The 13,574-nt window shown below is 38.7% G+C and overlaps 1 protein-coding gene across 3 annotated transcripts in view; it reads right to left on the bottom strand.

The window, feature by feature from the left end:
- The window catches only part of usp34 (ubiquitin specific peptidase 34), a 72,210-nt gene that overhangs the window by 9,512 nt on the left and 49,124 nt on the right, over positions 1-13,574 (bottom strand). For all 3 annotated transcript variants that reach the window (XM_039613830.1, XM_039613829.1, XM_039613831.1), the window contains 20 exons: positions 13,280-13,357; positions 12,666-12,760; positions 12,406-12,578; positions 7,438-7,588; positions 7,251-7,329; positions 7,114-7,167; positions 6,930-7,025; positions 6,769-6,833; positions 6,603-6,678; positions 6,081-6,128; positions 5,879-5,944; positions 5,692-5,772; positions 5,000-5,085; positions 3,450-3,618; positions 3,139-3,213; positions 2,789-2,940; positions 2,528-2,681; positions 2,376-2,420; positions 2,041-2,145; positions 422-569 (listed from right to left, as the gene is read on the bottom strand). In XM_039613830.1, the coding sequence (XP_039469764.1) occupies positions 422-569; positions 2,041-2,145; positions 2,376-2,420; positions 2,528-2,681; positions 2,789-2,940; positions 3,139-3,213; positions 3,450-3,618; positions 5,000-5,085; positions 5,692-5,772; positions 5,879-5,944; positions 6,081-6,128; positions 6,603-6,678; positions 6,769-6,833; positions 6,930-7,025; positions 7,114-7,167; positions 7,251-7,329; positions 7,438-7,588; positions 12,406-12,578; positions 12,666-12,760; positions 13,280-13,357 (1,996 nt within the window). The remainder of the gene's footprint in view (positions 1-421; positions 570-2,040; positions 2,146-2,375; positions 2,421-2,527; positions 2,682-2,788; positions 2,941-3,138; positions 3,214-3,449; positions 3,619-4,999; positions 5,086-5,691; positions 5,773-5,878; positions 5,945-6,080; positions 6,129-6,602; positions 6,679-6,768; positions 6,834-6,929; positions 7,026-7,113; positions 7,168-7,250; positions 7,330-7,437; positions 7,589-12,405; positions 12,579-12,665; positions 12,761-13,279; positions 13,358-13,574) is intronic.

The raw sequence follows: 13,574 nt of genomic DNA on the forward strand, positions 1-13,574 counted from the left end.
ACCAGCAGTCTATGAACAGATTTATTTTGAAATTTATTTAACCATCTTTATTTAACCATCATATTTAATCTTGAGATTCTTTTCTGTGAGAGCCCTGGTCATTATAAGAAGCAGGTTACACTATTAATAAAGTTCTATTTACATTAACAATAAAGGAAGAATGTACATCTATATAGTCAAAGTAAAAATTAGGTTGTGTACACTAAAGGGCTGTTTAGTTTAATAATTAGCATTAAAAAAAAAATTACTGTTATTATATTTGTTTTGGCTTTGAAAGTTCTCAGTTTTCAAATTTAATCCACCTTTTTAAACACTGGCACAATGTCTTTTCATTTGTAGTTGGTTTAACTCCCTGTTGAGTGTTTGTTAAAAAAAAAAAAACATGAAACTAAATACAATGAGACAATGCTGAGACCCTTACACGTGCGGACTCGGGGATAGTTGTGTGCCAGCAGGAAGCGTTCTACCCAGTTCTCCATGTTCTGCAGCACCCAGCTGTGGGCCAGTTTGTTCCTGGGAGTCTGCACGGCCAGCCAGTCCAGACATTGGGATGGATTGTACTCAATCACCTGACAGAAGGCACAGAGATGAGACGGCATAAATAAAGATTTTATGAGCAGTATATTCATCTTAAAATGGCAATCCTAAATACTGACCTAATTTTTTCTGTTTGGTTTTATTAACTTTTGGTCTTGCATATGGTGTAAGTTTACTTTATTGATAAATAAGATGTAAACCAGTTGCAACTATATGTATGGATCTCATTCGATTCATCCATCTTCCACCACTTATCTAGGGCTGGGTCACAAGGACAGTAGCCCAAGCAAAGAAACCCAGAAGCGCGCGTTCAAAGTCACATCCTCCAGCTCATCCAGGGGAACTCTCTCCAGGATGCCCTGGGCCTACACCTCAGGACCTTATCCTGGTAGGACATGCCCAGACCACCTCAGCTGGGTCCGTTCAATGTGGAAAAATCGTAACTCTATTCTGAGTCCCTTACAAATGAGTGAATTTCTCACCCCTCCGTGAGGGAAAGCACAGCCACCCTTTGGAGAGAATTCATTTCTGCTGCTTGTATCTGCAATCTCATTCATTTGGTCACTATCCAACACTCACCATAGGTGATGGTGGGGCAGTCTGTCAATCTCCTGCTATACTCTACTCTCACTCGTGAACCAGAAATACTTAAATTCCTCTACTTAGTGCAACAACTTGTCCCTGACCCAGAGTGGGCATTCCACCCTTATCCAGCTGAGAACCATTGCCTCATAATCTGCTATGAAACGCTTGGTGCAAGGTGGAAGCCACAACCTGATGAAGCCAACAGAACCACATCATCTGCAAAAAGCAGAGATGCGATACCGCCATCTGGCTATGCCTAGAAATTACGGGCAAAGGGCAGCCCGAGCAAAATCCCACACCCACTGAAAAGTATGAGTTATTGCCAGTAATGCAGACCAAGCTCTCGCAGCACTCATACAGGGACCTAATAGCTCCTAAATACAGACCAGACACCCATTATTCTTGAAGGACCTTGTACAGAATCACCTGAGGGATGAGGTTCAAGTCTACAAAGCACGTGTAGACTGGAAGAGCAAACTCCCACATGCACATGAATACATTTGACAGGATAAAGAGTTGGTCCAGCGTTCCATGTCTATACATCCATTCATGGAATTATGGTTAAAAAAACTTTGATCATATTTTAGTGATTTGGGGTTATAACAAAGCCAGAAACAGAAATTTTCTAAGCATCCTGAAATGTTGAAATGAACATTAGAAGTAACTATTGAACTATAAACAAAGGAAACCATATTTTCATGCAGTATAGTTTTGTCCAGTCTAAAAGGATCAAATTTTGGTGCAGCACCAAAATTATAACCAATATTATTTCTAGTAAGTGACATTTGATCAACTTTTTGAAGACCTGTATTTGACAAAATCCAGAGAAGTTTTCTTTTGATAGTGATAACTACATATTACATTAATATATTCCATTTGTTTAAATTTAATAAAAGGATTTAATGTGTCAGTGTTTACCTCCCAGATCCTTTGGAGAATGTAGGAAGCAAAGGAAGGCATCCCCGGAGGTCCACCCGCAAACTCCATCAACATTGTTAGCAGCTTGAAGAAAGGATTGGCAGCCTAACAGAATTTTTTTTTTTGGGGGGGGGGGGTCATGAAAAATCATTTTTGTACCACTACACCATATTTTAAAATGGTTTATTAGGCGTTATTACAAAGGCAAGTTAACAAACGTGAATAGACAGAAGTTCAGTTTCTATCAATTCAGGAAAACAAAATGAACAAGGGCTGGATTCGATTGTTTTTCAAATAAAGGTGATTTTAAGCCCAGTTTCATCTCTGATGCTTACCTCAGGAGTCAGCTTTGCAATTGAGGTGAAGAGCATCGACACAATCTGCAGAGAGAAGCATTCAACATTAGAAAATTAAAATGGATGCATTTTACACTTGTATAGGTGGCAGTCACTGCAACATTTACTCAGTCCATTTCCTACAAACATACATGTTCAGCCAGCCGGTTATTATAGCGACAGAGGCTAAATATGAGGTTACAGGTCTGCCTGATGTTGATGCCATCTCTGATGTGCTGGAAGAGGAAAGGGAAGCCCTTCCCTCCAGTCAGCGCTGCCATGTCGCTCTGGGACAGAGTCAGATGTCTGGACACAGACAAGAGGAGAACGCAGTGGCTGCTTGAATGTTTAATTCTAATGAGAATGAATTGTACATCTAAACAGAAAAATACATGCATGTTGTATACTCTCACCTCTCAGAGCGAGACTGCTCCACCAGCAGAGCAATGAGTGCGATCATCTTCTCCAAAGCTGCAGGACGATATTTTTCTTCAGCCAGAGACAAGATGTCTTCCTCCTCGTCCTCCTCCTCTCCTTCCTCCTCTGACAGCACCTCTACCTGAGGCTGAAAGGGACATTGGTTAGGTCCTTCTTATAATTAGGTCATGTCTTCTAAACACAATATAACTACAGACTGGGTGTTACTTCATTTAAAAAAGAAATAATATTACAAAGAAACTGAGCACCATTCAGACTAAATATCTCTTTGATAATATTACTGTAAATAAATAAGTTGTGAAATATAAGCAGTGTGTAAGCTTACATTCTCAGGGCCTTTTGTTCCCATGTAGAAATGCACCATGATAGAAATGGCTTGTAGTGACAACAAGAACTGACTCTGTGGACACAGAACAGATAAACCCTCATCAACTGGAAGAAGTTTCAATATTAACCGTTTTTAACAAGGAAGGGGGGAAAAAATAACCAAAAAACATTTATGAAACTAAAAAAAGGACTCAACATCATTAGCTGAGAAGAAAGGAGCAATCAAGACCCAAAGAAAAACCAAAATAGTTTCAGGTTTAATTTTTTTTTTTACCACTAAGTGATTTCAGGCTGCAAAACTCAATTTACCTCCTCCTCGCCCATCTTGGCAAACTCATACAGAAAAGCGAAGTACTCAGTCAGGTGTTTGCTGTGAGGCTTGACGCCATGCTCCATGATAGAGAGGAGGGTCTTAACAAAGCGCGTGACACAGGACCGGCTGCCGATATCCTCCACTGGTCCATCCATGTCGTCAGAGCTGAACAGACACAGGAGCAGAGGTTCTGAGACTGGAGACTGAGGTATCTAATGACACATCAAAACTCTTTAGTTCATGTGGAGCCACAGGTTTTTTTCCTCAGAGTCTAGTGTTGCACAGACACTGAGTGACACATAGCTCCTGCTTGGATCTGTGTGGCCATCTGATTTCACAGACACAACACTGTTTGTGCTGCACACCTTGCATGGCAAAAATGTACCACATGAGATTTAAGTGGGTTGTGTTGCTAAGCAAGATAGCAGGGATGAACTGTAAAATTCTTGGCCAGTGTTTTAAGTAACAGTTTGGTCGATTTTTTTTCCTCAGTTTTTGTTTTATTTGATCTTTATCCCAGTAGGAAAAAAATAAAATAAAATAAACAAAACAAAACAATACAATCTTAAAGGCTTTCGGTTCCTTCCGAGAAGCGAGAAGAGGTTTTTGAATGACATCTAACGCTATGTCAGCCTATTATACAGGGAGGCACTAGTCCCTCCTGACATGGGTGTCACTTACCCAGCTTGTAACGGCAGGGGTGGGGAAACTCAAGGGCTGATGTTTTAGATCAGGGGTGCCCAATCCCAGTCCTCAAGAGCTACTGTCCTGCAGCTTTTAGATGCATCCCTACTCCAACACAGCCGAATCAAATGGTTTGATTACCTCTTCTGTATGCCACCAAGTTTGGCAAAGGCCTGATAACAAGCCATTCATTTGATTCAGGTGTGTCTGACCAAGGATGCATCTAAAAGCTGTAGGACGGTAGCTCTCGAGGACTGGGATTGGGCACCCCTGTTTTAGATAGCACCCTGGGTCAACACACCTGAATCAAATGATTAGTTCATTACCAGGCCTCTGGAGAACTTCAGAACATGTTGAGGAGGTAATTTAGCCATTTAAATCAGCTGTGTTGGCTCAAGGACATCTAAAACCTGCAGGACACCGGTCTTTGAGGCCTAGAGTTCCCCCACCCCTGCTGTAACGTCTGGCGAAATGGCATTTAAGCTTCTGATGAGGTCACGCAGGAGGCATTCTCATAGTGAGACACGAAATGAATGCTATGAAAGAGAACTATCAGTGTATATTCAGTACCGGTGCACGAATCGACATAGGAGCGCACTTGCTGCCAAATGCAGTCATCAAATTTATTTATAAATTTATAAATCATTTATTCGGATAACAATAATAATCATTTTTCTAGTGAATTTACATGAACAGCTACATTAAGAATGGATTAGTTGAAAAATATTTTTAATGCACAAAATATTCGCACAGACTTTACATGTTCAGTGTGAAAAGGCCTTAATGGAAGACTTTAAGACTCCTAATCTTGGAGAAAATGTTTTGATCAGGGAAACCTGTCCCACAATAATGACTGACATACCCATCCTCCATGCCAGGCTGCAGGTAGAGATGAGCATGAACTGGCCGCAACCTCTGGATAACGTGAATACACAACCTCTGGAACATCTGGAAGACAACAAATTAAAACAAGACCATTACAATTTAAATTTAAAAGTCAATTTAAAGACAAACTTCCACTGACAATAAATTCAGAATGACGTAAACAGAGTTACAATATAGCTATAAACATAGAAAAAATAAAATATGAGTGCTTTTGAGTCGTTTTGGTATAGTATTGTCTCCTCCACCTCAATCTAACCCTTTCCTTAGAATCACCCCAACTGTCTGCTGTCTTCGTTCACTACATAAATGAACCTTCTGTTATTTTCCTCTTTAACTCCTGCCTGGGATCCAATATATCCACTGTCCCATATGTGCACATGTCTAAACATTCTCAGTCTTGCCTGTCTAGTTTTCTAATCTTCCACTACATCCAGCTCTGCCTGTCTTTTAGGTCAGAGCCACCTTCTCCAAACCATAGATCCTAGCAGCATCTTGTAAACCTTCCCTTTCACTCTTGCTGCTATCCTTCTGTCATACCACATTTTTTTCCCCCTTTAGCTACACAATTAGCATTTTTTTGAGCACATTAGTTCAGTTTCTGTATTGTGAATGTTGTTGTTTTTTGATGGTTGTTTTGTGTACAGTGATGTTTTATGGCTTGTCCCTGACCTGTCTGACAATCTGATTGGGACACTTTATTAGGATCTGCATCGGCCACCAGTTGTCATCAGCCATCCGGTCTAAAAACCACTGAAGCAGAGAAAAATAATGATCAAAGGTTGTGCAAAAAAAGTTTATTCACAGTATCCATTTACTTTGCAGTAATCACCAGAATGAAAAGGTTTAAAACTCAAACCTCGCAGGCGGCCTGGCTGTTGTTGAACTGTTTGGTCAGAAGTTCAATCCACTGCAGCATGGTGGGCTGGAGGTGGCAGAGCAGAAAGGATTAACATAGTCTATCAGTAACTTCCTTCCTCCTCCCCTTTCTTTCCACTTATCTTTACAAATTAACAACACTCAAAAAATGAGTAACAGTAATAAGGATGAGTGTGCATTACCTTCTCCTTGGAGTGAATGAAAGTCTCAAGGACAAAGGATGTGCTGAGCTGCAAATGAAAGGGGGGGGAAAAAAAAAAAACAAGAGTAGAAAAGCCAATTTTAGTTAAACTAATTAGCATTCCAAATAAGTGACATCTCAGAGAGCACTGTAAATATGCTCATGCAGAATGGTATAAATATTTTTAGAAAATACGGTCAGTTAGAAAATAGATTAAAATAACATCTTTGTGAGTAAAAGATGCAGATACTTTTACCCACTTTCATTTTCTAGATTGGGCTTCAGCCAGCTGTTGTTCAAGCGTGTTTTATCCAAAATCCAAAGTAGCTAGGAAGTAGCTAGTTTTCTTATTTTAAGAGAGAACTGTTCCATTTTTTAGTACTTTTGTAGTAAAGTAAAAATGAAAAAGTATTTTTATTTTAAAAAGTAATTTGCACAATTACAATTTATACATTTTCTCAAAAATCCAGGTTTCAAGTCAAAAGCCAGAAAATAATAGCTAAATACTTGTATTACTTCTCACCTTGGCAGTCATGAGGGAGACAGCTTTGGGGTCTGGCAGCGTGCTGGGGATGCTGCTGCAGAGCTGCCACATGAAGCTGAAACAATGACAAGTCGTGCCAATGAGTGAGTAATGATCAAAAAGGCCAATAAGATGTGACCAAAAATACAAACTGATTTATGCTCACCCAAAGTAGGTGTGTTCAAATATGTTTTTATCCTGCAGAAACTGCATGTTGTCGTGCCAAATCCACTGAAAGAGATATAGAGTTGGACATTTAAATGGGGATTTAATAGGAGTAATGCACAGAGATCTGCTACGTTTAAAACAAAAAAGCACAGTCAGTACCTCAAGTAGATCAGGAGAGACATCAAAACTAAAGTCCTTCCCATTGTCGTCCTCCGGTTCCACTCTCTTGTAGAAGAGCATGTAGGCACTGTGTGTCTGCAAGTTTGATTATCATTTCATTGTTACCTTCTGGATCAAACACAGAGGATAAAAACTACAAAAATGGACCAGATATTCTCCTCACCTTCTCAAAGGAGAAGTCCATAAACTTGTCAGTGACAGAGTCGTAGGTTTTAGTCTAAAAGATAAATAAAGTAGGTGAAATTACAGATTACACATGGAATTAAGTGGTAGTATTTATCTTGCAACTCTCGCTCGTACCGTCATCTCTCCACCAAAGCACTCAGAGGCCAGCTGAGCTGAGTCAAAGGGTTTTACCTCTGCATCATTGAAAAGGTACCTGGAGGACAAGATAAACAAACCTTTGACATGGTGATGTCCTATGACAGTCACTCATTTTTGGGTTTAAAGACTGATTATTAAAACTTTAATATGCATCTTCCATCACCATTTATTGTTCTTGTAGGCATGGGGGTTGACAATGTCCCGGATGAAGCTGTAGTAATGGCCACCATCTGCTGTGCCCGTGTGCACAGTGACGCCAATGAGGTCATACTCATAGCTCTCTGTGACCTTTGCTTCACCCTCCTCTCGAAAACCTGAGGCACATGGAAGGCAACACTTCAAGAGTCGATTACAATCACCAATACACAACTAGAAAGTGCATTTTCTGAAGAAACTGCAGTGTGAATGCTTGAATCTGAATGTATGCACTGAAATGAATTAATTACTGAATATTAAGCCAAAAATGTTGAATGAGCTGGAAAATACAGAGTTTTTAACCTGAAAACAAAAGTGCAGAACTTTTGAAACCTGATGTTCACACAGAAGAAGCTGGAAAATAGCTGAAAATGTTTTAAATGTAAATTAGAAAAACCTAAGTAATGAGAAAAGAAAATTAGAGTCAGAAAATATCTGAATGAATATTAAAAGTTCATATTCTTTGAATCACTGAATGACTAGAATGTGATCCCTCCACTTGGATCCACACAGTTTAAAAAGTTTAAATCTCTGAGCTTGGAAAGACACTGTGTTGTAAAGAGAACAACGATGGCTTCGTTTTGAGGGTAAAATGATTGCTGTAGAGCAAACACTGTGGACACAGCAGCAGTTGAAAGAGAAGTGTTTAAGATGATTCTTGGCAGAGTGAGAGACAGAGCTCGTTAGGCAGGCAGGTGTGAGCCTGGTTGCTATAGTGACTGCACCCAATGGCTCCATACACACGGACACAGACATGCACCTCACTTTTGCTGCTTAAAATGAACAGAAAAGTTAGGCCGAAACAAATCGTTCCCAAATGAAAAGTACACGTCCAATTGACGAAATTCTTTCACCGTGAGCGCCAGCAATGTCCAGTCTACCTAATTCTCAGTTTTCATGCCTGTGGAGTTTATTATATGGACGTGGTGACAGTGGAAAGACATCATGCTCTTCTGATTTTCAAACGAACCTTCTGAGCCATTTTAACATTAGAGTCTATGGAAGAGTTGGAGGGAGGAGGCTGTGCATTGGTGACATTTATGAAAGAACCATAACACCTAGGACAATAGTAAACACATTGGATGAAAGAGGACAGCGATGGCTACGTTTTGAGGGTAAAATCAGACCTGTAGAGCAAACGCTGTGGACACAGCAGCAGTTTTAAAAAAGATTTTAGGATTAATTTTTTTGCTCCTCTCACTCTAGCAGTTGAGCTGTCTCACTCTAGCCCCAACATTCCGTCCCATACACACCCATTATAAACTCTGAAACGAGTGAAAAAACATCATGAAACTTAAACTGGAACTGAAGAAAAAGTATAACAGATATTGAAAAGATAAATACAATTTGAATAGTTGAATGTCTCGTCTTCGTTTTAAAGTTTGAATGGTGGCTCTATGTCAATGTATGTTGAAGTAGATACAGTTTAAAGAGGAGTAAGTTGAATGAGGATTTGAAGGGTCTCCCCATTGAAATACATGGGAAATTTTTGTTGAAAAAAGTTGAATAAAATTAAAAATATAAATGTTAAAAATGAGAAAAGTAGAAGCAGTCATGTCCAAAAGAAGAGGAATCTAATGGTGTTTGAATGGTTTTTCTAAGTTGAACGGTTTTGAAGGAGATACAGTACAAAAAACGTACGGAATATATAATAAAATATAACTAGAAAGTGCATTTTCTGAAGAAACTGCAGTGTGAATGCTTGAATCTGAATGTATGCACTGAAATGAATTAATTGCTGAATTTTGAGTTAAAAATAAAAATGTTGAATGAGCTGGAAAATGCAGATTTATTAAACTGAAAACAAAAGTGCAGAACTTTTGAAAGCTGATGTTCACACAGAAGAAGTTGGAAAATAGCTGAAAAGTTTTTAAATTAAAATTTGGAAAACCTAAGAAATGAGAACAGAAAATTTAGAGTCAGAAAACACCTGAATGAATATTAAAAGTTCATATTCTTTGAATCACTGAATGAGTAAAGTGTAATCCCTACACTTGGATCCACACACTTTTAAAGGTTTACATCTCTGAGCTTTGAAAGACATGCTGTTGGAAAGAGAAGAACGATGGCTTCTTTTTGAGGGTAAAATGATGGCTGTAGAGCAAACACTGTGGACACAGCAGCAGTTGAAAGAGAAGTGTTTAAGATGAATCTTGGCACAGTGAGAGACAGAGCTCGTTAGGCAGGCAGGTGTGAGCCTGGTTGCTATAGTAACTGCACCCAATGGCTCAGTACACACGCACACAGACATGCACCTCACTTTTGCTGCTTAAAATGAACAGAAAAGTCAGGCGAAACAAATCGCTCCCAAATGAAAAGTACAGGTCCTATTGACGAAATTCTTTCACCGTGAGCTGCAGCAATGTCCAGTCTACCTAATTCTCAGTTTTCATGCCTGTGGAGTTTATTATATGGACGTGGTGACAGTGTAAAACACCATGCTCTTCTGATTTTCAAACGAACCTTCTGAGCCATTTTAACATTAGAGTCTATGGAGGAGTTGGAGGAGGAGGCTGTGCTTTGGTGACATTTATGAAAGAACCATAACACCTAGTACAATAGTAAACACATTGGATGAAAGAGGACAGCGATGGCTACGTTTTGAGGGTAAAATCATACCTGTAGAGCATACGCTGCGGACACAGCAGCAGTTTTAAAAAAGATTTTAAGATTAATTTTTTCGCTCCTCTCACTCTAGCAGTTCAGCTGTCTCACTCTAGCCCCAACATTCCGTCCCATACACACCCATTATAAACTCTGAAACGGCTGAAAAACATCATGAAACTTAAACTGGAACTGAAGAAAAGTATAACAGATATTGAAAAGATAAATACAAGTTGAATAGTTGAATGTCTTGTCTTCGTTTTAAAGTTTGAATGGTAGCTCTATGTCAACGTATGTTGAAGTAGATACAGTTTGAAAATGAGTAAGTTGAATGAGGATCTGAAGGGTCTCCCCATTGAAATACATGGGAAATTTTTGTTGAAAAAAGTTGAATAATTTTAAAAATATAAATGTTATAAATGAGAAAAGTAGAAGCAGTCATGTCCAAAAGAAGAGGAATCTAACGGTGTTTGAATGGTTTTTCTAAGTTGAACGGTTTTGAAGGAGATAGAGTACAAAAAGGTACGGAATCTATAATAATAAAATAGAATAATAAAGATTACAACAACAATACTGTGAATGCTTTTACAAGCATTCACACTAATAATAAAGATTACAACAACAATACTGTGAATGCTTTTACAAGCATTCACACTAATAACTAGAAAGTGCATTTTCTGAAGAAACTGCAGTGTGAATGCTTGAATCTGAATATATGCACTGAAAAGAATTAATTGCTGAATTTTAAGTTAAAAATGTTGAATGAGATGAAAAATACAGAAATTTGCACCTGAAAACCAAAGTGCTGAACTGCTAAAAGCTGACAAGCACAGAGAAGAAGTTGGAAAATAGCTGAAAATGTTTTAAATGTAAATTAGAAAAACCTAAGTAATGAGAAAAGAAAATTTAGAGTCAGAAAACATCTGAATGAATATTAAAAGTTCATATTCTTTGAATCACTGAATGACTAAAATGTGATCCCTCCACTTGGATCCACACAGTTTTAAAGCTTTACATCTCTGAGCTTTGAAAGACAGTGTTGGAAAGAGAAGAACGATGGCGACGTTTTGAGGGTAAAATGATGTCTGTAGAGCAAACACTGTGGACACAGCAGCAGTTGAAAGAGAAGTGTTTAAGATGAATCTTGGCACAGTGAGAGAGAGAGCTCATTAGGCAGGCAGGTGTGAGCCTGGTTGCTATAGTGACTGCACCCAGTGGCTCCATACACACGCACACAGACATGCACCTCACTTTTGCTGCTTAAAATGAACAGAAAAGTCAGGCCCAAACAAATCCTTCCCAAATGAAAAGTACAGGTCCTATTGACGAAATTCTTTCACCGTGAGTGGCAGCAATGTCCAGTCTACCTAATTCTCAGTTTTCATGCCTGTGGAGTTTATTATATGGACGTGGTGACAGTGTAAAAACACCATGCTCTTCTGATTTTCAAACGAACCTTCTGAGCCATTTTAACATTAGAGTCTATGGAGGAGTTGGAGGAGGAGGCTGTGCTTTGGTGACATTTATGAAAGAACCATAACACCTAGTACAATAGTAAACACATTGGATGAAAGAGGACAGCGATGGCTACGTTTTGAGGGTAAAATCATACCTGTAGAGCAAACACCGTGGACACAGCAGCAGTTTTAAAAAATATTTTAAGATTAATTTTTTCGCTCCTCTCACTCTAGCAGTTCAGCTGTCTCACTCTAGCCCCAACATTCCGTCCCATACACACCCATTATAAACTCTGAAATGGCTTAAAAAACATCATGAAACTTAAACTGGAACTGAAGAAAAGTATAACAGATATTGAAAAGATAAATACAAGTTGAATAATTGAAAGTCTTGTCTTCGTTTTAAAGTTTGAATGGTGGTTCTATGTTAACGTATGTGGAAGTAGATACAGTTTGAAGAGGAGTAAGTTGAATGAGAATTTGAAGGTTCTCCCATTGAAATACATGGGAAATTTTGTTGAAAAAAGTTGAATAAAATTAAAAATATAAATGTTATAAATGAGAAAAGTAGAAGCAGTCATGTCCTAAAGAAGAGGAATCTAATGGTGTTTGAATGGTTTTTCTAAGTTGAACGGTTTTGAAGGAGTTAGATGCCAAAAAACGTATGGAATATGGAATAATAGATAATAAGAAAGATTACAACAACAATACTGTGAATGCTTTTACAAGCATTCACACTAATAAAGATGTAGAAGAACAATACTGTGAATGCTTTTACAAGCATTCACACTAATAAAGATTACAACAACAATACTGTGAATGCTTTTACAAGCATTCACACTAATAAATGTCCGACTGGGTGAACAGAAACTAACTCTCTTTGCGCTCCCCTTTGCCCATGAGGAAATCCTCAGTGTACGGCGTCATGTCGAGGCGCAGAGGGAAGGAGAAGTGGGTGTTGACCTTCTCCTTCATCATGGTCACCATGTTAAAGGTGTATCTCATTGTGTTGAAGCTCAGGATGCGAGGCAGTTTCTTAAAGCAGGCCCTGTGTAAAGAGACATAATGAGACACTGTGTTGAGACAGGGGCATTATTTTTATTTATTTATTTTCGGAATTTTAAATCGTTCAAACCTTTTCTCTGCGCGGACCTTCTTTCCACACTGTGAGCAGGTGTACATGTTGTCACCCTCCAGAGTGTCTTTGATGGTCACTTCATCCAGAGACTCCTGAGAAAAGATAACAAAGCACAAATACTTCAAAGAAGGAAAAGTCTACAGTGCATTTTGGTTTAGAGAACAAAAGACAAAAGTTTGTGTTTTATCTCTTAGTTGGCAAAAGATGCATGTGACATCAATCCTTGTTGAGAAATGGCCTTTTTCTAAACCCTCAAGATGAGCATTTTAACTCTCATCATTTTGGATCTGAATATGAAACTGACGAAAGTTGAACCGTACTGTATCGGTATATGGTAGCAACCCTGCTTTATTCTTCTTTTTATTCTAATGAGTATCATTCACATACAAGATTTCTGTATATAAAAAAACAAAAACAACAAAAAACAAACAAACGTATTTTTGAAAACTTAAGCGTTTATGCTGGCAAAGAAAAAAAGACATGGACTGCACTTTTCAGAACCATTGTGGTTTGTGCAGGACCGTTTATGCAACAGAGGTTGATCTCCACTGCTGAAGCTGTAAGAATCACAGGTGAGTTTCAAACTTGCGTAACATTTTCGCCCCACTCACATAGATGTTCTTCATGTCTGCCACCTGACATCTGACGGTGTAGAACTCCTCTGCAGTCTGACTGACATGGTCACAGTCCTGTGGGAGACACAGAACAGTGAGAAAAAGCAATGGCAGAAAATGTACCTCCCACTGAGTCTGTGGAACCCTTAATTCATCTACTGTAACCTTTGTAGTTTTAAAAATAACATTTTGTGTGAGGTATTAAAATAAACACGAAATTCAGTTGTGCTTTGTTGTTCTCAAAACAGTTACACTTTTGGGAGATTGGGCTTTGTTTTTCCTTCAATTAAAT

The sequence above is a fragment of the Oreochromis aureus genome, linkage group 6 (assembly GCF_013358895.1).
Source record: "Oreochromis aureus strain Israel breed Guangdong linkage group 6, ZZ_aureus, whole genome shotgun sequence".
Taxonomy (NCBI): Eukaryota; Metazoa; Chordata; class Actinopteri; order Cichliformes; family Cichlidae; genus Oreochromis; species Oreochromis aureus.